This window comes from Aspergillus flavus, chromosome 2 (genome assembly GCF_009017415.1).
Source record: "Aspergillus flavus chromosome 2, complete sequence".
NCBI lineage: Eukaryota > Fungi > Ascomycota > Eurotiomycetes > Eurotiales > Aspergillaceae > Aspergillus > Aspergillus flavus.
This window is the reverse complement of record NC_092409.1, coordinates 1,693,193-1,715,784: the sequence shown is the minus strand read 5'-3', so window position 1 is coordinate 1,715,784 and position 22,592 is coordinate 1,693,193. Positions and strand designations below refer to the sequence as shown.

At 49.8% G+C, this 22,592-nt stretch overlaps 7 protein-coding genes across 7 annotated transcripts; 4 read left to right on the top strand and 3 right to left on the bottom strand.

Annotated features, from left to right (window-relative positions):
- Window positions 1-5,309: 5,309 nt before the first annotated feature.
- F9C07_10000 (fungal-specific transcription factor domain-containing protein) lies at window positions 5,310-8,302 on the top strand (the record flags this gene model as incomplete). Its single annotated transcript, XM_041289409.1, has 2 exons — window positions 5,310-6,691; window positions 6,745-8,302. The coding sequence occupies 2 exons, from the start codon at window positions 5,310-5,312 to the stop codon at window positions 8,300-8,302; spliced, it is 2,940 nt and encodes a 979-aa protein (XP_041142419.1).
- A 674-nt stretch (window positions 8,303-8,976) lies between these two features.
- Window positions 8,977-9,891, bottom strand: F9C07_9999 (Endonuclease/exonuclease/phosphatase; the record flags this gene model as incomplete). The annotated part of the gene is made up of 1 exon (XM_041284603.1): window positions 8,977-9,891. One exon carries the CDS (start codon window positions 9,889-9,891, stop codon window positions 8,977-8,979), a length of 915 nt encoding a protein of 304 aa, XP_041142418.1.
- Window positions 9,892-11,244: 1,353 nt separating this feature from the next.
- On the top strand, window positions 11,245-13,636 carry F9C07_1199745 (Zn(II)2Cys6 transcription factor). Its single transcript, XM_041289408.2, has 7 exons — window positions 11,245-11,627; window positions 11,675-12,112; window positions 12,194-12,432; window positions 12,486-12,620; window positions 12,669-12,759; window positions 12,812-13,563; window positions 13,617-13,636. Exons 1-6 carry the CDS (start codon window positions 11,365-11,367, stop codon window positions 13,527-13,529), a joined length of 1,884 nt encoding a protein of 627 aa, XP_041142417.1. The 5' UTR covers window positions 11,245-11,364; the 3' UTR covers window positions 13,530-13,563; window positions 13,617-13,636.
- A 53-nt stretch (window positions 13,637-13,689) lies between these two features.
- Window positions 13,690-15,392, bottom strand: F9C07_9996 (putative cytochrome P450; the record flags this gene model as incomplete). Its single annotated transcript, XM_041284602.1, has 2 exons — window positions 13,690-15,212; window positions 15,263-15,392. 2 exons carry the CDS (start codon window positions 15,390-15,392, stop codon window positions 13,690-13,692), a joined length of 1,653 nt encoding a protein of 550 aa, XP_041142416.1.
- Window positions 15,393-15,674: 282 nt separating this feature from the next.
- F9C07_9995 (putative cytochrome B5) lies at window positions 15,675-17,194 on the top strand (the record flags this gene model as incomplete). The annotated part of the gene is made up of 3 exons (XM_041289407.1): window positions 15,675-15,750; window positions 15,798-15,958; window positions 16,007-17,194. 3 exons carry the CDS (start codon window positions 15,675-15,677, stop codon window positions 17,192-17,194), a joined length of 1,425 nt encoding a protein of 474 aa, XP_041142415.1.
- An 823-nt stretch (window positions 17,195-18,017) lies between these two features.
- F9C07_9994 (uncharacterized protein) lies at window positions 18,018-19,900 on the top strand (the record flags this gene model as incomplete). Its single annotated transcript, XM_041284601.1, has 2 exons — window positions 18,018-18,577; window positions 18,655-19,900. The coding sequence occupies 2 exons, from the start codon at window positions 18,018-18,020 to the stop codon at window positions 19,898-19,900; spliced, it is 1,806 nt and encodes a 601-aa protein (XP_041142414.1).
- A 605-nt stretch (window positions 19,901-20,505) lies between these two features.
- F9C07_9993 (uncharacterized protein) lies at window positions 20,506-21,489 on the bottom strand (the record flags this gene model as incomplete). The annotated part of the gene is made up of 3 exons (XM_041289405.1): window positions 20,506-20,594; window positions 20,651-21,386; window positions 21,439-21,489. The coding sequence occupies 3 exons, from the start codon at window positions 21,487-21,489 to the stop codon at window positions 20,506-20,508; spliced, it is 876 nt and encodes a 291-aa protein (XP_041142413.1).
- Between the last annotated feature and the right edge of the window lie 1,103 nt (window positions 21,490-22,592).

The window sequence follows — 22,592 nt, the reverse complement described above, 5'->3', positions numbered from 1 at the left end:
GTCTAATGGAGGGAATCCCATCTATTTTCTTATGTAGGTACGGGGTAGTACCAAAGAGGGGGGTGTTAAGGTTACGGTCTCGGAATGATGAGTAGGCTGAGAAAAGGACAAGAAGCGAGGTATATCAGGCTGCCACAGGACAATTCCATCCCCTGATAGCGCGACGCGCTATACTAATGCGTCATCTCGCGTATTGCTATTGCACACACCTTTTCAGCCCCTGGCAGCTGATCTTGGTGTGCTACGTAGGAGAGAGAGAATATAGTTGGACTAGGATGCCGGATCTCGGGGTTCTAAGCCGAGGATGCAATCGGAAGAAGTGCATTGAAAGCGTTTACCGAGCTACATTGCAGTTTCAGGCGGTTACAGCGCAGCTCGATAATTGGACTACGTGGACAAGTCACATCGAGCGCTTGACTTGACTCGGTTTCATTTCTCCCTCGTGAGCCGTGCTGAGTTCTGGCTCTTCGTCTGGACGAGTTGGCTTCTAGCAAGTGGGTGACTTGGGAAATGAAACTTCCACGTGATTGATAGACCCTCGACATCCATGGGGGTTGTGTTTGTCCGAATCTGTGCGCACGTCGAGCGCTGGCTCGCAATAACGCCACTGGGCTCGGTTGGACAAAGGCCAGTTTGACGTGAATGGCTGCTGTTCAGGGGACCCATGGGCTCTGTACCTGTGGCGCCAATAGATGAAATGAATTAGCTTTGGGGCTGAAGTGTCAGGCCCCCGTCAGGACCACCAAGAGTCCACGTCGACCTTTAGATTCGGCGAGCTCCTATCCCGGGTCGACGAATGTCGAGGTCCCGTGAAGACTCGCAATGTCCTGCATCTGGCAAGGTCCGGATCTATTCTGTCTGACGGGATTTTTTCCCTTTTCTTTGTGCGTTTGGAAAATAAAGGCTACACGGCCGGATTGGTGCACGAGGAAATAGACACATGGCATGGTGCACAAAGAAAGGCACAAAGCGTGTCTTCCCGTCGGGCGTACCTTTTTTATCGAGAGAGCGGTTGAAAGACTCGAGCTCCGCCGTTTATGATCGTGGATGTTACTGATGTAGCGCCCAGAGTGGCGCCACGACGCCGAGGAACGATTGGTCTCATGGTAAAATTATTAAATATGATCGTGGATAGAGCACTATGGAATCGAGTGCTCCGTAGAAATGGAGTAAGCCCTAGCTATCTAGAGCACGGAACACTCCGTGTGCGATCCGATGGGAAAGCACACATGGCTTAGCTAGCGCTCGCCGATATTTAGCCAGTTCGCCGGGAAATTGAAAGCTGAGGGAGGAAATAATCTCCCAAGCCTTGTATGTATCCAATGACGGTTCGGGGTAAAGTGCAGCGAGATACTGGATAAAATAAGACGCCGTACTCCGTCCACAGAGGTTCGGTTGGTTCAAAGGTACTACTGACAGGACCCCAGACTCCGGAAATTTTCTTAGTTCCGTTAGTGAGCTCGATACCAATGTTTAAAAACCTAGATTAATCCCATGTAGGTAATAGACCTCCGTTTCGGAAAATCTTCTTTTTTATTCGATCCAGACGGCACTGGGGCTAGGCCGAGGACAGATGGATACACGAGGCGTGGCGGCCAGTCGCGACAAATGAAAACCGGTCAGATACGGGGCTATTCTTAAGCCGTGCGGCCACTGGCCGAGTCCAGAAGGAGTACATCAAAGGATGGGGCCGACCATGCCGTTCCCAGGGTGAGGGAGTGGGGATCTCGCGTGGGAGGATGGATCCTGGTCGTTACGCTTGCTTTTATGGTCCAGTATTTCATTGCTTCCATGTTGAATCACGGGGTTGTTCTTCGGGAAACCTTAGTCTCGGAGTAATAATGAAGAGTTGAGGTTAGTCAAAGGTTTGGAGGGGTACAACCTCACCCGTCCTGTACTTCCTCCGTAGGTAGTACTATATGCCCAGGTTGCATGGTACTCTGCACCTGCGACATACCACTGTAGTACCATTGGAGGTACAACGTGTCATCTAACCTTCTTATTGTGACTGGTGCCGTATCATCGCCCTTTCTACCGTAGAGAAGAAGCAAATTCGGACGATGTACTAAGTATAGGTCCGGATCGACTTACACAAGTACTTTGTACCTACACAGTACATAGTTACATCTCAAGGATGATACAATTCGAGTAAAGCTTCAAAATCTGCAGAGCACCTGACACGGGAGAACTTGGCTGCGGGTAGTATTTCCTCATATAGCAGGTAGGAAATAATACTCCTTCAATAGGATGCAATTCTTTTTTTTATTTTTTGATTTTTTGATTTTCCGTTGTATTTTTTTATTTGTGTTTTTTAGGGCATCCCGTACCACCTTTCACCTTTCTCCATTGACATCGGATTTCCTCCGGGGATCCCCGATTATCCCACGGCCCAAACTAATATTACTTAAACGAATCATAACCTAATTATGAACGAAGAATCAACGAAGAGGCCATTTGCGGGGATCGGTTCGCTTGTCTAGCCTCGGGTGGTAACTGGAGACCAATCATGAATGGCGGCTGGGGCCGAGCAGCGACACGGGACCGGTTAAAATGGAACTGCGCAGAGGGCGGGGAGTTGCCGGTCTAGGAATTCCGATGCTGGTCGGGTCGGGTTCGATTCATTCCCAGTGTCGTGGGGTCATACTGTACGACTCCCGTGGACAAACAAAAGATCTCATTCTTTACTTGAAGATACTCCGTACGGATCAATCCATACTTAGGAACCGAAAAAAAAAAGAAATTAGAGGTTCATGAGTTGTACAGGTGATAACTATATCGTATGAGATTTGGGATCCAAGTCGTACACATGACCTAACACATGATATAATATAACATGATCTTCTCCGTATGGACAAACTCTCATGTGCAGACAGCGTTTTCCGTGTCGATCGGGATTCCATCCCTGTGAGTGCCAGCCAATCTCCGTTGGGGTAGTTCCTGGTCCTCAAATCAGTATCTAGACAAGGATGAGCAGTCCATTAGGATCTCGCTTCCCTCCCCGCGGGGAGGCCCAAAGCCTATCAGATAAAAATAAAATAGAAAAATAGGAAAAAAGGTCAGCCTGCGTGGCTAAAGTTACAGCTGAGTCCATACCCGACGGACGAAAATAAAATCCCATCAACATGAGTCGATACCCGAGGTTCGTTTGTTGAGGAGTGTGATTCATTTGCCGTTTCCCCTCATTTTGCAATTTTTGGATCTTAACATTAGAGTTTGGAGTAAGGATGCAGCTGGGGTACTGTCAAGCTTGGGATCGGTGTGAACTTATAGGGTCCAACGTGAGCTTGTGTTTGAGCTCCAAGTCAGACATCGGTGGATGGCATGATGTTTCTGGCTGTGTCTTCTTCTTAACCCCGGATAATAACCGATCGGGATTATAGATGCGACCAATCTATGGGGAAGACGAACGAAGGGGGAAATAATTAACAAAACAGGAGCGAAGACAGATCTGGATAAATGTTATGATTGACATTTATTTTAACAATGTGTGGATGCGGCGTTGCCCCAAGAACTGGATAACCGTTTTGCCTTTTTAGACGACAATAAGCCGGGGAAGGGAAAATTGGTTATGTAATAGCTTGACTGCTGGAGAAATAATTTGCAGTGTCAAGTGACGTTCCACACGGCTGCTGGTAACCGGCTTCTTCGGTCGGTCGGTAGGGAAATGAAACTGGAATCCATGAGAGGTGCACCTTTCATTTTTTTAGTTTTTAATACAACAGCCCAGGTCCAGGTCCAGTATAGTTTCTTGCATGATTCATGATTTCTTAATTGCATTGTACATCTAGCTCGACCACCATGCTTAGTGGATTTTAAGTAACCGTTAAGGTGGATGTCAGACAGTAGTCACTGTAAGAGTTTCCTATCGATCGGGTCGGGTCTACTGGCCGCCAACTGGTAGTTCCCGAAGGACTTCGTATTATTACGAGCCATGACAATCAGACGGCAGCGTCTCCGGACGGAACCCCAGTAAAATTATGGTAATTTACCCGACTCTCGGCCACTCTTTTCCTTTTGCCTCCCCACGCTGCTGTTGGTATGGTCTACTCTCTGTCTACGTTGGCATGTTTTGCCCGGTTGGACATGGAAATTGTTCCCGGATAGAATACTTCACGTCAATATTATACTATGATCTGAATTTAAATTCTACCCCTCAAAGAACAATCACTCCCACCCTCAGTCGTTTCCCAGCATCTATGATCACATTCATCGGCTCTCGGAAACTGGGGCTCCACCTCCCACTCTCCGGCGGCTCGGTCGCGTCCTTGCATCGACTTGCTGCTCACCAACGACACTAGACCCACTGGGGACTAACGCTGGCCGGGCCTCCGCAATTCCTGCCCCAGTGGATGTGCCTGAGATTCCTTTTAGTCTTATGCCTAGTTAGTATGCTCGTCCGGAAGGAGAACAAGAGAGAGAGACAGACAACGAGAGGAACCATTTTTATTCCTCGTCTTCCCTCCGTCTCCCCCTTTGATTACCCTTTTTTCTTTTTTTATTCTTTCCTCCTTTCCTCCCCTTAGCTCCTCCCCCACACTACCTTACCTCGCACCCGACGGACGGGTGTTAAGACTTTCCCCATTTCCTCAGCCATTTCGCCTTGCCGGACCGGTGCCCCGACCCTGGGCTGAGAGTTTCCCCCACACTCCGCTTATTCCCGCTTTTTCTCTCGTCTCTGAGACTTTCTGGCGGTGGATTTACTGTGCTTTTTGGCCTGCTCCGTCACTGCACTCCACACACCTGTTGCGGGCGTGCTTTTACCCACGTCGCACATTACCCTAGTTCTTTTTTTATTTCTTCTCTCTCTTCCCTGTTCTTCCGCCTCATCATTACTCTTCCGCCTGTTTGTCATTTGAACGCCAGTTACCACCACTTACCGAACTGTCTGTAAGGGGTCCAGTGCTGCGCACGGGAACATACTCGAGAGACAAGGAAAGAAAAAGAAAAGAAAAAAAAGAAAAAAAAAAGTACGCTACGGCGCTGAAGGTCGGTCAACTTTTCGGACTTTGCGTGACCGCGCCTGTTGTACTAACGCAAATACTACAGCCGGGGGAGGTCGGTCCTTTCTGTCACCCCTTTCCCTTGAAGCATCACGACACTGGTTCGGAATCCCGGGGAAATATTACCGGAGAAATACCGCGGGAAACAACGCTGAGGAGGCATCACCACACGTGTCGCCAGCAGTTGTTGGGGCTGCATTGTCCCTCCCCCTTCTTGGATTCCCTCCCTTTGATCCGCCCCCTTCTTTTCTATCCGATCGACGAGGGAGACGGAAGCCCCGTCTCGCGCGCCTTGATTCTTTCGCCATAATGCGGTCCAGCATCGCCTGTGCACGCTGTCGTCGCAGCAAGATTAAATGTGTCAATGCCGGCATCGACACCACCTGCCGCGCCTGCGAATCGTCCGGCCGAGAATGTGTATATCCTACGCCAGCCATCGGTGTCGGTGGAGCTGCTGCCAAGCGGGATCTCGCTGCTTTGGCGGATGGAGATGATCGCAATGGAGACATGGATGGCCCGAAAAGGCAACGGCCTCGCAAGTCTGTTGCAGTCTCGTCATCCGCAGCGAAGGATGCCGCCAAAGGAACCCTCGATGTGCTCGATTCGTCCATCTTGACGGTTAAGGTCTGGGAAGCTGTGTTCGACTTATTCCAATCACACTTTGCGACTATTCTACCTTTCCTGCACCCTGCTACCTTTATGGGCCACATTCGACAGCTGTCCGGCCCTCAGTCATCCTCATCATCTACCGCCCCTACAAATCAAGATAATTCCCGAGAAAACGCTCAAAGCCCACCGGCGGCAAAATCAGATTTAAGTCCCTTGATCCCCCTCGGAGTGCTTGCTCTCACCGCTCGTTTCCATCCCCAACTTGTTGCATACCACTCTCCCGCATCCCCAGGAAGCCCTTCCAATCCAGCTCTCGCATCCGAGTTCTATGCGACAGCACTGCGCAGCCGGCTGGCCGGTGTGGACGGTGCCAGCCTCGCCATAACCGACTTGACCCGTGTGCAAGCATTGTTAATGTTGGCGCTCCACGAATGGGGCATGTGTCGTGGTAAGAGTGCCTGGTTATATGTGGGCATGGCCATCCGACTGTCCCAGGCGATGGGTCTTCCCTACGAACTAGAGAATGATGTCTTCTCACGAGATGGCCCCAGATCACCTGCGTTTAGAGCGGAAACAGATCTCTTCGGCATTTCCCGACGTGGTATGGAGCCAAAGGAACAAACGTCCGATGATGTTATCGCGCAAGAAACTAAGCGACGCACCTTTTGGGCGTGTTTTATCCTTGATCGGTGTTTGAGTAGTGGTAAATATCGCCCACGCATGATCCGAGTCAAGGAACTGGGCATTCAGCTACCTAGTGACAACGCATTCGCCTTTGGAGAGCGCGTGCGTACCTCGCGCCTGAGTGAGCCCGTGGTTCGCCGTCCGCAGAGCTTTGGCGCGCAGGGTGTCCAGATCCCTAGTATTCGTCAGAGTCTGGGGGGTTTTGGTGACGACAAGCTTCCCAATAATATCACCCCTGACCCAAAATCTTGGTCCCCTATTTCTCGAAGAAAGGACTCAAGTGAGGATGAGATTGATCGCTGGGAGATTGGCGCGGAGGAGGCCGTGTTGAGTCGAGTCATCCGCATTATCCGCATCTGGGGTAGTATTGCAAAGTGGTCCTGCGCTGGTGGAAGAAGGTATGCTACTGCTTCCTCTATCTCAATTAGATAAAGCTAACCAACAATCATAGAAATGAACAATTACCCCCATGGCATCCTGACTCTCAGTTCTCTAAACTTCGCTCAATCTTGGGTGAATTCCAGGATGGACTGTCCCGCAACCTTCAGTACTCAACACGCAATACGGATACTCATATCATGTACAAGACTAATCTTTCCCCCTACACCCTGATGCATGTGGTCTACTTTCTCTCGGTACTCGTCCTTCACCGCGCCTACATCCCTTTCCTTCCTGTACGTTGTGCAGAGCCCGTTGGTCCTCTAGACGACCCTCTCTTTCCCGGCGAAAAAGTGGGCGTACCCGATGGTTTCTGGCGCGAAAGTGCTCGCGAGCTCTTTGGTGCCGCCCGGCAGATGATGGACCTGGTTGTAACCTGTCAGGACCGAGGTGTGCTCGTCGAGAACCCATTGGTGGGCTTCGCTGTTTACAATGCTGTCTTCATTGGTATCTACGCAGCACACTTTCCACACATGGATCCGGAAGGCATCCTTGGTTCCAAATCTAATTCGGCCGGTGATGGCAATCAACAGGGCCAGGGCCAGACTCGGAAAGCTCTTGATATTCTTCGCGAGATGCGGACACGTCTCAAAATGGCACGTGGGTGGTTCCGTACACTCAACCGACTCCATAGTTATTTCTCCAAGGTCAAACAGGATTTCCGCCGGCACTCCCGCAAATTAGACTCGATCCCGGAGGTTATGGACATACAAACCAATGGTCCCCGACCTGTCCGTGAAGGTGGAGTGGGTGGCGGTCTTGAAGAATTCAAAATGCTGGAAAAGTTGTTCCTTGACTTTGGTTCTATCGAAGACCAGTTACCAGAAAACGGCGGCGATGAGGATGGCGCGGCAGGAGTCAGTGATCGTGTGACCAACATCAGCGACGCCGGCAGCAACACTCTTCGCAGTGATCCAGGAGAACCTATGGAGATACCGCTAGATGGCGCCGGTGGACGCCGTGAATCCTGGGTACCCATCAACAGTCCCGGTATGCCCCTTCCTGGACCAGATGGCGAACGACGTCCTAGTCTCCCATTACCTCCCGGCCGGTCTTTGCAATCCCAATCTCCGTTCTCGCTTCCATCGCTGCAGCATCACCCGGAGGGGCCCCTCTATAACAATTCATCGCCTACCCTTCCGGCCATTGGACCGGCTGGTTCCTACGGGGCTCCGCCCGCCACAACAGCGGGTGCAACCTCGTCACAATACAGCACAGTTGCATCCCAATCTGGCCGTCTTCAGCCTCTAAACCCATGGTTGGGCCCCCGCCAGCAACCGCCACCACCACCATACTCTCAGTCGCTACCCCCCATTAATGCCGCCGCATCGCATGGTCTGCCGCTGTTGCCACCTCCCGGCTCGGCGCACCCGGCCGCCTCACCCCCAGCGACGGTAGATGGGATGGACAGCTTCACCTCAAATAGCATGTGGTCTACGAGTCTGGGTGGCGAGGACGTGCTGGCGTTTCTGGAGGGATGCGAGTACGATCAAATTCCGGGGATCATGCCATCGGACAACGGACTCTCGGGCAGTTGGCTCAGCACCGTCTGGACCGAATTCAGCCGTTGACGCTCCTTGATGTTTTCTTTTCCTTTCTATCTTTGATGATTGATATTGGGTCATTGTCTTCGCATCCTTTCGTCTGTACTATTATTTTTGTGCGCGCGCCATGTACTGTATGAGTATGTATGCCGTTTCAGCGGAATCACGATCACACGAGGGTTGGGCACAAGGTCGGTCAAAAGGTGGTCCTCAAAAGGTATTTGGAGGATGGGACTTGGTATCGAGTTTGACTGCTTTCCTGGGCGTATGTTAGGGATGGATTGATTTTACCTTGAGCGCGGCGTCTGGTTGATTGCTTGACTGGAATGGGATTCCTTGCGATTTGCATGACTGTTTAAACGACTTTTTACTGATGACGAATCCGCGCTGTTTTTCTTTCTTTCGTTTGATATCGTTGATTGTCCACTTACTTTACAAAAAGTAAAGCATACCCGGGTTTTTGTTGTATTATCTTGGTCGGTGACTTCGCCACAAGACTTTTTGTCGTTTTGTCTCCCTACCGGTCTTTTACTTATCTATGCGATTCTGTTTGCTACAATGGACTTATTACGTTCCGTGGATAGCCCTAAATTGTGAACGTTATCAAGAACAGATGGTCCTCGCTGAATACTAGTAATACAGGTAAAAGAGCAACGCAGCGATAAGTCCAGATCAAGGCATCAATCATTACAATATCTTCATCACAGCCGCTTGGAAGAACCGACCAACTCCACATCCGCTGCAACCGCCCTATGATCCGAATTGAAGATTCCATCATCAAACCGATTAGTGAGGATGCCATACGTCCGGATATTCCACGGGACATGACCACTTTTCAGAGGTCCCACCAGTACATAGTCGAGAAGCGCATCATCAATAGGGGTATCATTGAAGCCCGTCCAAGAATTCACATTACCATAGCGCCTCTCCCCATCCACACAGTCCCTCGTATGGACCATAGCACCAGCAGTCAGAACCCCAAACGCATCATTATTCTCCCTCGAATTCGTATTGAAATCCCCACAGAGAACCACCCCCTCCACAGAATCTGAGTCCTTCTTCAACACCTCCTCCATCCACTCCAGAATCAACTTCGCACTCTCAAACCTCGCCACCTTCCCCCGATCATCCAGATGCGTATTCATCGCCAATACCTTCCTCCCCGACCCCCGATGCCTCAGAACAACATACGTCACAATCCGCCTATACGCCGCATCCCACCCCCGGGACGGCGTATCCGGCGTCTCCGACAACCAACGCGTGGTGGCCCATTCCACCTCCCAGACCCTAGCCCGGTAAATGATAGGCGAGTACTCTCCCTTCTGGCCGCCATCGCGCCCGCACCCGACATGTTTCCAGATCTCCTCGCCCTCAATGCTCTCGCTGTCCGGGGCGGTGTTGAGACCGGTCAGGATGTCGGTGAGTTGGCGGTGCATGACTTCCTGGAGACAGATGATGGCCTCCGGGTTATGGGTTGTGTTGAAGTCGAGTTGGTTGACGATGTGGTTTCGCCGGATGTTCCATGGTTTCTCGGGGGGGAAGGTGAACCAGGGGATGGTTCGGATGTTGTGGGTTATGAGGCGGATGGGGATGGGTTTGGTTTTGGCAGTGGTCATCTTTTATACTGTGTTTTATTTTACTTGGTTGGCTTGGTTGATATTCGTGACTTTCTTTTGTAAAATTGTATAACCGATGATTTGATTTGAAATGACTGCCAAGGAGGGACCATTGGAGGTAGAAGTAGGGCTGGCACTGGGCGGGACATTAGTAGATGCTGTAACGATTCCATCATCGCCAAGTCATGCGGAATTCAGTTGTGTTTGATATGATCTTAATATCGGAGCCATGGGAACCCATATGGTCTGGATGGATCTGTACGGGCGGAGGTCGACGATTACGAATGATTTTCATGGTGGCTTGCGGAGTTTTGAGCTCGACGCGGAGATCCTGTCGGTTGGAGGGGGAACTTCCTTTTAGAGGAAGAGTTGAGTATCTATATCTATGAGAACAAAACAAATAAATGGTGAAGCATATGATTGAGGGTTTTAATGAAGGCTGTTTGTTGGAGTGCACTTGTATCACATGCGGAATTAGGGCTAATTTGTAGGTTGGCTATCGCTGGTACAGTGTACTTTGGTACACTTAAAATGGACCGACCCTGTATTTATATGTTGATATCTTTGGTTAAGTCATACTTCTAGCCAAATATTGCTCGTGTATATTCTACCGTACAAAGCTGCCCTGGGAAAGAAATAAAATATACAGCTTTGACAATTTAAACGTAAAACAAGAATCTAGTACAACTGCAGCCAAGCCTCTTAGCAGCGCCGAGCTTCTATGCTAAAGATGCTATATGCACGGCTTTATGATCCTGGCACAATCTATAAGTCATAGATCGGGACGTAGCATGTAAAATGCCCCGATAATTAACATGCACTAGTTATACACAAAGTCCCCTACAAGCCTCGCTGTTAGGAAGACTTGCGATAGGAGGTGCCGGAATGACGGAGTTGAAGCGAGTGACTATTGTGATGATTGTGATAATGCTGGACCCATAAGTCCTATTCCATCCACTGCTCTGACTGGTAAATAGTAAAATCATTCTACTGATAGGAAGAGAATGTGTCCTATTGATTTTATAGGACGAATGATATAAATTGAGGCAATATATCCGCTCGGTCAGGCTGAAGGTAGAAAGGCCTGGGATACTACAACCCCCCCTGAATATGTAGCTACTTTTAAGTATCACATTCCAATGGACTATTATTTATCACTATATGATTCATCATTAACAAATCCCATAGAATAAATAGATGGTTAGGACTTGCCTAGTGGAGCCCATATGAGGTATCTTCCAAACTTGGTTTAGTGTGATACAGACACATGACAGACTGGTAATACCAATACGAGATAGCTTACCTAAATTTCCGTTCAATTGGACGGACTACAACGCTCATGAACTTTACAGCTGATGCTCTGCAGGTTCCGTTTTCCATCAACTGCTCCTCTATCGCACAATGGATACACAAAGCTTCGACACATCATAGAGAAATGATATCAATGAAGTAAAATCACGTCGTACAATTAGAATGGCGGAAAACGCCTATCCTTACGACACAGCCGTCGTCCGCGAACTGCTCAAGAATAAACGCAAGACCCGCGGCATTCGCTCCTGTTTTCCTTGCAGACACCGCAAGGTCCGTTGTGACGGAAGAGAGCCATGCTCCAACTGCGTCAAGCGCGGCCATAGCGAGTTATGTCGTGTGCCGACTGCTTCCGGCAGTGAGGCGAGGGCACCGCAGGCTGCACCGAGGGATGTTCAAGGGCCGAGTGTACTAAATCTAGATGCTCTGTATGTTCTTCTACTCAATTCCCGACAGCTTATTGACTTTGTAATAGAAATAGTACAATTGAAGAAGCGCAATCTCAGTCTGCAACTGATCCTAGCCTTCTCATCTCAAAGCTGGAGAATATCGAGGAGCAAATTTCCTCGCTGAAGGCGGACCTGCGCGCAACTGTTACGGCGACATCCCAGAGCCCTCATTCTGTAGGTGAGACTCGTAATACTGGCCAATTGCGTGCCCGACCAGCTAGTAAGTCGCCTGGACGGTACTTTGTCGAGGATGCTACAGGAGCCACTATCTATCTGGGCAGCCACTCAGACACCCCTCTTGCACTGGGGTGCCGTCAAGTGTCGGCAACGGGGGATATGATGCTGCATGATGCACTAATCGACCAATTTGTGCCACGGACATATCCTTTCGCCAATCTCTGGGGGGCGGAGGCGACAGCCAAGAACGTCTGCGAGACGTTGCCGGACGATTCGGATATCATCCGGTATGCATCTCTGACTTGCCAGTTTTTAGTTCTGAAGACGGCGACTCTCGGTATCTGATTCCTCAAGACTGACTATCATAGATATTGGCAAATCTATCAATCAATTGTTTACCCATTTTACCCGTCGTTGGTGACCATCGACCAGTTCGGCCCTGCCTTGTTCGCATTCTTGGACGAACGAGCTGCATCCCAAGAAGCTACAGCCGAAGATCTCGGACCTGATTCGTCTTGGCTGGCGCTATTATTTGCAGTGTTAGCTTGTGGGGTGCAGTTTTCGGATGATCCGATCAAGGAGCGTGATTTGAGATCAAAGGTCCTCAGTATGTTGATACTGCCTTTCGTTGGAAAAGCTAGAACTGAACTAACAATGTAGTTTGCTCATCTTTCCAATGCCTGCGCATGTCAAACTTTTTCAATCATACCAATTTGGATCAGATCCAAGCCATGGCTCTGATCGGGCATTGTCTGCGCAACAACCTGGATACCAACAGTGCATGGATACTGATGGGTAGGTATATGGCCCTCTACCTCTAGCTATTTATACTGATTGCAGCAGGTGCAACCATTCGGTTAGCCCAAAGTATCGGCCTCCACGAAGCATCACCGTCTCTCCCAGAATCCGAGCAATTCCAACGCAACAAACTATGGTATTCACCCCTCTCGATATACGCCTCTGACTGCACTACTAACAAGGGGCAGGTGGACAATCGTTTGGCAAGATACCTTTCTATCGTTCACATATGACCGCCCTCCAAGTACAATCACAATGAGCTGCCCCATCCCGTATAGACAGCAGACCGAAGGCCTCTCGTTCCAAGAATCCATCTTCACCATTTGCAACATCCTCCTCAACAAAGCACGACAAGAGACAGCTGGAAACCTCGAAGACCCACAACAGAGCGCGCTCAAGTACAAAAGACAACTAGAAGAGGTATGGGATGACGCTGCTCCGTTTCTCACGAACAAGGCACGGTGCACCTCGGTACAAGATCATCTAGAACGATTAGCCCTTGGAGTTCATCTAGGATATGGTATCTGCAGACTGAGTCGAGTGTATCTGAGTGAAATGGAACCTCATTCTCCCCTTTACAATGGGGCTGCGATGGACTGTATGAACCGAGCTATGCAAGCGCTCGAGAGTTTTCTTGATCTTCATCGGTTCTCTGCGAGTGTTTGTCGATCGTGGGCGTTTGTGCACAACGCGGTTAGCTGTGCAATTACACTCAAGGGGCTAAGGGTACCACTTGTGGAGGACCAGCTGAATCCAGAGGTACTTGTGCAGCGCCTGATCGCAGTGTTGGAGAAAGAGGAGAAGGATTCCGAATGGTGCGATGCGGATACAAATGTTCGGTATTTTGGGCCATATTCTCGGGCGCTGAAAGCATTGCGAGAGATTTACCGAGAGGTCGCGGTGTGATATACATCCAGGCGAGAGCTACGACTCTGTTACTGTAAGAGATCTGTGCCCCAACTCCACCTATATGATAGAATTAACAATATACAGTCCAACTCTAACCATGAATATCTATTCTATGTCTAGTGTACATTCTATCAACCCATTAATGATACATAACCATCTAAACCCTCCGCTTAGCCCTAACATAAAAGTTCAACGGCCGAATCAACTGAAACTCAGGATCATAATCAATCGCTTCCAGTCCGTCCCTTACAAACTCATACCGACTCACCAACTCTGCCAACAAAATTTTTACCTCCAACAAGGCAAAATTAAACCCAATACAACCCCTCGGCCCCGTCGCAAACGGAATATAAGCGCAACGATGTCTTCCCTTAACCTCCTCCGTATCCCACCGATCAGGATCAAACCGGAACGGATCCCGCCAGGTCTTGGGATTCGTATGGATAGCATACAACGCCGGGACAATAACGCTATCAGGCGGGAGACGATACCCGCCCGGGAGCACGACGTCAGTCTTGGTGGTTCTCCCTGGCTGGAAACTGGCGTTGTGGAGGCGTTGCGTCTCCTTGACGAACTTGTCGAGGTAGGGGAGGCTGTGCGCGAGATCGGGGGTCCAGGTTGTCTGGTTGCGTTCGCCGCTGGGGCCGACGATGCCGTGCTCGACGAGCTCGGCGTAGAGGCGGTCCTGCGTGCCTACGTATGTGACCATACAGTAGAGGAGCCAGGAGAGGAGCGCGGAGGTGGTGGTGAAACCGGCGCCCGTGACGATGAGCATGTTGGCGAGGATGAGGCCCTGCGGGAAGTGCTCGCCTTTGTCGTCGACCGCGTGGAGGAGGTAGTCGACGACGCAGGAGGCGCTGAGAGCGGCCTCGTTCATGGGGGCGTCGGCGATGCCGGAGCCGGCGACTTCGTCGATGGCTTCCTGCAGCAATGTGTAGATAGTGTGTTGGACGTGGCGGAGGCGGGCCGGGTCGCCGAAGGGGAGGTATCGGTACCATTCTCCGCGGGCAGTGATCTTCTTATTGAGCGAGAGGAGATTGGCGATGTTCGTGACGATCGGGTGGAGGGGGCTGTCGACTGAGTCGAAGTGGCCGAAGTCTTTGCCGAGGGAGAATGATCCGATAGTCTGCGAGGCCAGCTTGACCATGTACTGGTAGACGTTCCATGACTCGTCACGGCCGTCCAACTCGTCGAATACAGGCAGAGACTTTCTTGCGCAGTTTTGCATCAGGCCTGTGTAGTGTCTTACCGCTTTGGGGCCCATGGCTGGAGGGAGGTATTTGTGAGCGAGACGCCAGTTCTCGGTCTCTGTGTCGCCTATGAAGATGGCAGTGTTGTCTTTTACGCCCCAGAGGGGGTGGTTCTCGTTGATCTTCTTGGTCATGTAGGCTGATTCTGCGAGACAGACTGAGGCGACCTGGGGATCGTCCGTGAGGTAGGTGGTTTTACCCATGTTAGTGGTTTTGATCACTGGGCCGTATTTGCGGAAGAGTCGATAGTGGTTGCCCAGATGGTCCGGAAAGATCTCATAGAAGCTACCAACCAAGGGCAGCCCTTGAGGTCCTTGGGGGGTCTGTACTGCATTGCCGTCGATACGAAGGCCGATGGGAGATGATGAGGCAGAGATAATGTCGGCGACGGACGACAACGTTTCGTTCTCGGAGGTGTGGAAGGAGATTCCTGCAATGTTAGGGCTTTTGATAAGGAAGAAGTGTTGGTGGAAAGCTTACCTGTTGGCAGAGCGACATGGAAAATTCCCCCGACAGCGCGCTGTAGGTCTTCAAACTTCCAGCGTGAGTCTACAAGTATCGACTGCGCGGTGGCGATGTCGTCGCCCACGAGATAGAATTGACACTTCATAATGAATATCAATGCTTAAACCAGCTGATTTGATTGAAGACTCACCGGCAAATGACATTATTATATACCTGCATGAATGTGAATCTGAAGATGGCATCCGAATAGCCGTACCACGTTGACCTTCGGCTGCTTCGGAGACATCGTCCGAAGTTCGTACGAGGGTCGCCCGAGGGTTCATGGTCTGGATAGAACGGCACAAGAGTCGCAGAAGACAGTCGAGGATATAAATGACTAAATTGTCCATTTCTGCTTCTCAAGGGTAAAACTGCATATACTACCAAAATGCCGTCCTTCACCCTTGAACAGGTCCAAAAACACTGCAAACCGGACGATGTCTGGTTTGTCCTCCACAACAAGGGTTCGTCTCTCCTATCACCCAGCCAGAAAAATATTGACTGTTCATAGTCTACGATGTGACCAAATATCTTGAGGATCACCCCGGTGGGAATGCCATTCTTCTTGAGGTCGCTGGCACCGATGCTACAGAAGCTTTCGAGGAAGTCGGACACTCTGACGAAGCCCGGGAACAGTTAGAGCCTTTCTACGTAGGCGACTTACCGACAGAGGTAAATACTCATTCTATTTATCATTGATCTCTATACTCACAAGACTAGGAACATACTGAATCTGTCGAGATCTACCGCCCAACATACGAACAAGTCTCACAATCTGCGGCTGTCAACGTCAAAACCTCCACCTCCTGGTCATCCATAATCCAAACAATCATAAAATGCGCCATGACCGGTCTAGCAGGCAAATCCGCCATAACAGTCTACCGCCGTGGCATAACCACCACCGAGATAGCTCACGCTCTGCGCTCCCTCACCACATCCATCTCTCCCCGCCAGGGCCCGGGCCACGACGGATCCCATTTCTGGGCCGGCGTAGGCATCGCCAGTGCAGTCCAGTTCTCCCTAACCCTGGGCCTGGGAATGTGGATTTCGACCAAGCTAGACGTGCAGCAAGAATTCACCCATCACGTTCCCCGTCGGCCAGCCAAACCAGCACGTATGATCCGACTCTCCCGGACCAATATTCCAATCAAGAAACCGAGTGTCCTGGATCCGCGCAAATGGCGATCATTCACCTTGACCAGCAAAACTGAAGTCGCACCACATGTATATCGATTCATCTTTGCGCTGCCAAATCCGGATGATGTCCTCGGCCTACCGACGGGCCAACACATTGCTCTACGAGCAACGATCAACGGACAAAGCGTCTCGAGATCGTACACACCGGTATCCAACAACAGCGACCTAGGTCGCATCGAGCTACTCATCAAAGTATACCCCAACGGAGCGATGACCCAGCATTTAGAGCAGATGAAAGTAGGCGACTCAATCAAGATCCGCGGGCCCAAGGGCGCAATGCAATATTCCCGGCAATATGCGAAGCACATCGGGATGATCGCAGGTGGAACAGGAATTACACCAATGTACCAGCTCATTCGGGCAATCTGCGAAGATGACAGCGACAAGACGCAGGTGTCACTGCTGTACGCGAATAACACGGAAGAGGACATTCTGCTGCGCACGGAGCTAGATAACTTCGCGAGGTATCATCCTGAAAAATTCCAGGTGCAGTATGTGCTGAGCCACCCCGGGGAGACGTGGCAGGGTTATCAGGGGTTTGTGAATGGGGATCTTATTGCGAAGCATTTGGCGCCTGCTGCGCTGGAGAATAAAGTGTTGCTGTGCGGGCCGCCGCCGATGGTGGCGGCGATGAAGAAGACCCTGCAAGGGATGGGATGGACGATACCTGGGGCTGTTGCTAAGGCTGGGGATCAGGTTTTCTTGTTTTAGTGCATAGATAGTGTATAGATAGTGAATATATTTGGGCTGCTTTTTATGGTTCATATACTGCTAGAAATACCACAATCCTTTGCTCGGACGATGCTAGGTAACTAAAATTAGTTAGCATACTGTATACTGGATAGACACAATCTTAGGCAATATCTGATAAATATCAGTGGGATGCACAGTATGCGACTAAAGCCAGAATCTGTAATTCTTCACAACAACACCACACAGTTACTTGCAGTTAGTTCATTGTCTTATCCAACCAAAATGAGAAAATCCGACACACTATACCATGACACCAATAATAGAGAGAACATACATCCATTGAGCAATACTAAGCCCACCTCGAGATCACCAACGAACAAACCACAACAGTAGTTTGTACTCATTCCACGGCTAAACGGCACTATGCTAGCACAACTCATTCCATAACAATACCCACCGTAGAATCCCAAACGGACACTTCATCCACCTACCTTTCCCGAAATATGAGCGTCCCAAGCCGATATGGTGCGCATACAATCATCCCAAAGTTCGGCCCATAGGGTTAAGTATCCATTCCGGCCCCGTTCCGAAGTATCTCCATACCGAGTCCGAGGGTGTCCGAGGACCGGCTCAACAATGGGTATCGGATATCGGCATACGCGTTATATGTATCCATATAGGGGATCTGGGTGCTGTGATGTGTGTATTGGGTAAAGTATATAAGAGCTAGATGGGGGTTTCAGAGAATGGGTTCCAAGATGTGTTAATGTGAAACTTGGTATATCCTCATACATTGAGTATATTCTATACTATCATATTATCTGCATTAAAGCCAAACATAATGTCCCAACCATCATCACGTCCCGTCGTGGTACTCGGAGCCGGGGTGCTGGGCCGCCGCATTGCCTCCGTCTTTCTTGCAGGCGGATACAATGTGCATATCCGCGATCCCTCCTCGCAAGCCCTCTCGGACGCATCCAGCTACATCAACAGTCATCTTCAGGAGTTCACAGCTCTTACCCCTTCTCAACGCACCGGTGGTACATACAAGACCTTTACAGAGATCCCCGCCGCCGTAACAGACGCCTGGCTTGTTGTAGAAGCCGTACCAGAGAAACTGCCATTGAAGATCAGCACATTTGCAGAAGTCGATCGCAATGCACCGGCCGACTGTATCATTGCATCGAACAGCAGTTCATTTAAATCGAGACACATGCTGGACGAAGTGAAACCTGAGAGAAGGGAAATGGTCCTGAATATGCATTTCACAATGCCGCCTGCTATCCGGACGGTGGAGTTGATGACGGATGGAGAAACGAGTCCAAAGTTGTTCAATTTGTTGACGGGTGTGTTGAGAGATTGTGGTATGATACCTGTTACGGCGAGACGGGAGTCAACTGGGTATGTTCTTTTCTTTTCCTCTCTTCCCTTCTTTGCATGATGGGTATAGTGCGTGGATGATGGCTAATTTGGGTTAGATTCATCTTTAATCGTCTCTGGGCTGCTATTAAGCGGGAAATCATGTTTATCCTCGCGGAAGATGTCAGTTCCCCTGAGGAGATTGATCTCCTGTGGGAGAATATGTTCCAGCTTCCGTCTAGCTTGCCGCCGTGTCGATTGATGGACCAGATTGGTTTGGATACGGTGGCGTTCATTGAGGATAACTATGTCCAAGAGAGAGGATTAGACAGCCGCATGACTGTCGACTGGCTGCGTGAGAAATATATTTCACCTGGGAAATTGGGACTCAAGAGTGACAAGGGCGGATTGTATCCTCCCAAGTCTGCCGAAAATGGCGTCAAGGATGAAGAGGTCTTGTACTTACTCGACGTCGGGTTGGGGTCAAACAATTCCAATATCTCGCTCGTTCCAACTGCCGGGCGAATTCTCAAGTTTCACACTAGTACTGGGAAGATGAGCACTCTCATTGAAGGACAGTCCTTGCCGGATGGAATTGACGTCTCGCGAACCGCATCTCGCATCTTCTGGACGAATATGGGCCGTTCGACGGCCTCAAATGATGGCTCTCTACACTCGGCGAACCTTGACGGAACGGATATCCAGACTCTCTTGCCCTCTGGCACGGTGCATACACCGAAGCAACTGGTCGTTGATGATGTCAACAGCAAGGTCTACTTCTGTGATCGTGAGGGTATGGGCGTGCACCGAGTCAATTTTGACGGAACCAATCACGACATTCTAGTTCGTACTGGCTCTCTCGATAAGCCAGAGGAAAGAAAAGATATGACGCGATGGTGTGTCGGTGTCACCTTGGACATGGGTCGAGGTTACATTTACTGGACGCAGAAGGGGCCCAGCAAAAGTGGCCAGGGACGGATTTTCCGAGCTGGTATTGATATCCCAGTTGGTCAGACAGCGGATAATCGACAAGACATTGAGCTATTGTTGGAAGGATTGCCTGAACCGATTGACTTGGAATTGGATGTGGAAAATCAGTTGCTATACTGGACTGATCGTGGCGAACATCCAACGGGGTGTTCGTTGAATCGGGTGGATGTTAGTGGCAGGGCTGATAAAGCGGAGCTTCAAAGCAAGAAGGAAATATTAGCAAGGCAATTCCACGAACCTATCGGGATCAAACTGGACGGAAAAAAGCAGGTATATGTGACGGATTTGGGGGGAAGTGTATATCGAGTGAATGATGGGGAGAAGTCAGTGATGTGGCGGGACAACGGCTGCTATACTGGAATAGCTATATCTTGATGCTTGCTTAGAGAAATAAAATAATTGCTTCATAGCGCTCGTGATATCAACGTCAAAGAGTCCACAAACTCTACACAGAATCGTAGACATTATATATAGAAGGTACGAGTATATGCAATTGTCAATGTATGGGATATCTTCCTGGTCGAAAATTGGGGCATAGCGCTATAATCAAATATTTGGATCATCTACTCCAGTTTTACAGTGACATTTACGCAAGTGCCTAGTCGTCGATTCTCCAGGATCTATGTTGCTGTGTCGGATCAACTACTACGTGGAAGACCAGTACGTTGGGCAATCAGAACCTATTTCCCAATAAACGTACCATAATACCTAACAGGATGGCGGATTAGAAATGATCGCGTGCAGGAGGGACGCCAGAGACTCATGGGGTAAAGAATCACCAATATCTTGAAGCCGCGTTCTATGTACGACTACTCCTTGCCTCGACAATCATGAGATGACTTATCTGCCACCAACAGCCTGTTAGTAATGGGAACAATAGATAGCTTGAGCAAAAACAGCATATGAACAATAAGGAGAAAAAAAAAAACCAAGCCCATCCTGTCATGGAAAACCCCTGTGAAAACTCCAGAGCTACGTTATCAGTAGCCTTCATCCTCGGCTTGTTGATACACATGTCGCGTCCTGGTGGGGTCTTTGCGCATCTTTTGACCAGACCCAGTAAAGCCCACTGCCGATGTAGAGATTAGCCATGGTCTATTGGACACCAAATCATGAAAAGCATACCTCGGGCGCTGACACTGTCTCCAGTCCGGAACATGCTCTCTTTCCGTCCCAGCTTTCCCTTGCTCGCAAAATCCTTCCACTTCATCTTACCCGCCTCAAGCTCGCGGTTGGCTTTGACCTTCCGAGGTGCCTTTGCGGGACGCGCGGGGCCATCGCCTACCTTGCTTGGCTCTTGCCGCGCCTGGTTCGCCAATGCGGGATTGATATCTGCAGCTGCAGATATCACGCTCGAGTTTGGCAGTTGTGGTGCTGGGGATTGGGATGCGGAATTGCCTGAGCTTCCATCAGCCTTGCGTTTACGCGAATCATTGCCAGAGATAGGCCTAAAGTCTTTTGCAGTTAATGATTCCACCGTGCCGTAGGACTTGAAGGAGACCAGGTAAACAGGGTTGCTGGAGGAGCCAGTGATGGAGGTGATGCGGGCAGGGTAGAAGGAGTTGTCGCCCGAAGTCCAACGAGCAAGAACATGTTCATTAACGGAGAAAGATGCCGGTGGGACCGACTCTTCCGTCTGCTCAACTGTTGGCTTTCGATATCCCGTCTGAGATGTGGAATAGCTACCCCGGGGTCCTTGATCTTTTAGCGGAAGCGATGTTTTCAACGTGGACGGGGCGGGAGGTTTGAGCTCGGCGATGGAGGTTTCGGTGAGGTTAATAAGTTCTTCCAACTCAGTTTTGAGACTCTGAAGTTCCGTATTATCTGGATCTACCTGCAAACTCGATTGGACGGTTTCAAGCTGCACCCGCTGGGTTAGATATCAAAGTTCAACAACTATTCGACACATATACCTGTAGCTTGAATTCCTTGACCTCGGCTTCCAGAGCTGCCACGTCCGACATTGTGGAATATAAGAACTTTTCGGAAAAAGAAATTAACAGGATCAAACCAAATAGTGGATTGCGAGAGCAGAGGGAAGAAAAGAAGAAAATGCGCTATTGAAAAGACCAACGTTGTCTTGGAACTATTTGCAGATGGCAAAGATAAGACCCAAAGAGAAGTTGGGATAAGATAGTGCACGTTCCCCTTGTGGTTAGTGCATCACGTGAGGGTCTCTTCTGCAGGTGGGATGCACTCCGGATGTCTTCACCATCAGTCAATATGGGAGTGGATCTCCCCCCATTAGCTTAATTACTTTAAGAATCTACAAACTACACTCGTTGTAGTTAGAAGGTGATTGGGGCACTGATGACGATCTCATAGTGATAACTTGAAATTGAATATCACGTCACCCCGGAGATTCAAAGGAATTGACCGACTAACGGAGATTCATCCTGTGGAACAGAGCCAAATCCTATTGCCACTGGTGCTCACGGCTTACTTGTGGCGCACCTTGAGAGATCCAGGTCCTTACCGTGTTTCACCTATCAAAACCATTACAGCAATTGCCCAACAATGGTAGCATATGTTGGGGGTTACAGGGTACGCATTCTCTTGAGAGTTCCCCAATTCGTCGATCTACATAAAACAAACTGTTGATGAGTCACGGAAGACCCGAACTCGGAGGAAACTGGTCCAATTGTTAGATCAACCTGGACCCATCTGGGAGGATTTGACGATAAGGGCGGATGTTTCACGCTGACATCCATCCGTGGGGATAAGAAAATGGAGATATTGCTGCACTGTGTACATGTAGAAAAACGAACAAGATAAAAATGATATCATAACAAAGGGAAGAGAACTGCGAAAGTGATGGTCAACGAGAGGTGAAAGAAAGAGGGTAATATCTCCACAGAAAAAGGAAGAGTTCATCTTATCAGTCGACCGAGAGCCACGATGTGGAGAGACTTCGGATGGGATCTGCTGAGTGGCGGGAACCAAACGGCTTTAAACACGAGGGAATGGAAAGTGGCAGAAAATGCGAAAGAAAAAAGAGGGTCTGGCCTGATTTCTAAGCAGCACCTGGGATTTTCTGGTTCCGAACTAGCGTCCACGATCCGTCACC

Coding starts and splice junctions, on each gene's coding strand:
- F9C07_1199745 (XM_041289408.2), top strand. CDS start 11,365: ATGGCGGAAAACGCCTATCCTTACGACACAGCCGTCGTCCGCGAACTG. Junction 12,433..12,485: donor TTTGAGATCAAAGGTCCTCA/GTATGTTGATAC, acceptor CTAACAATGTAG/TTTGCTCATCTTTCCAATGC. Junction 12,621..12,668: donor CAGTGCATGGATACTGATGG/GTAGGTATATGG, acceptor TGATTGCAGCAG/GTGCAACCATTCGGTTAGCC.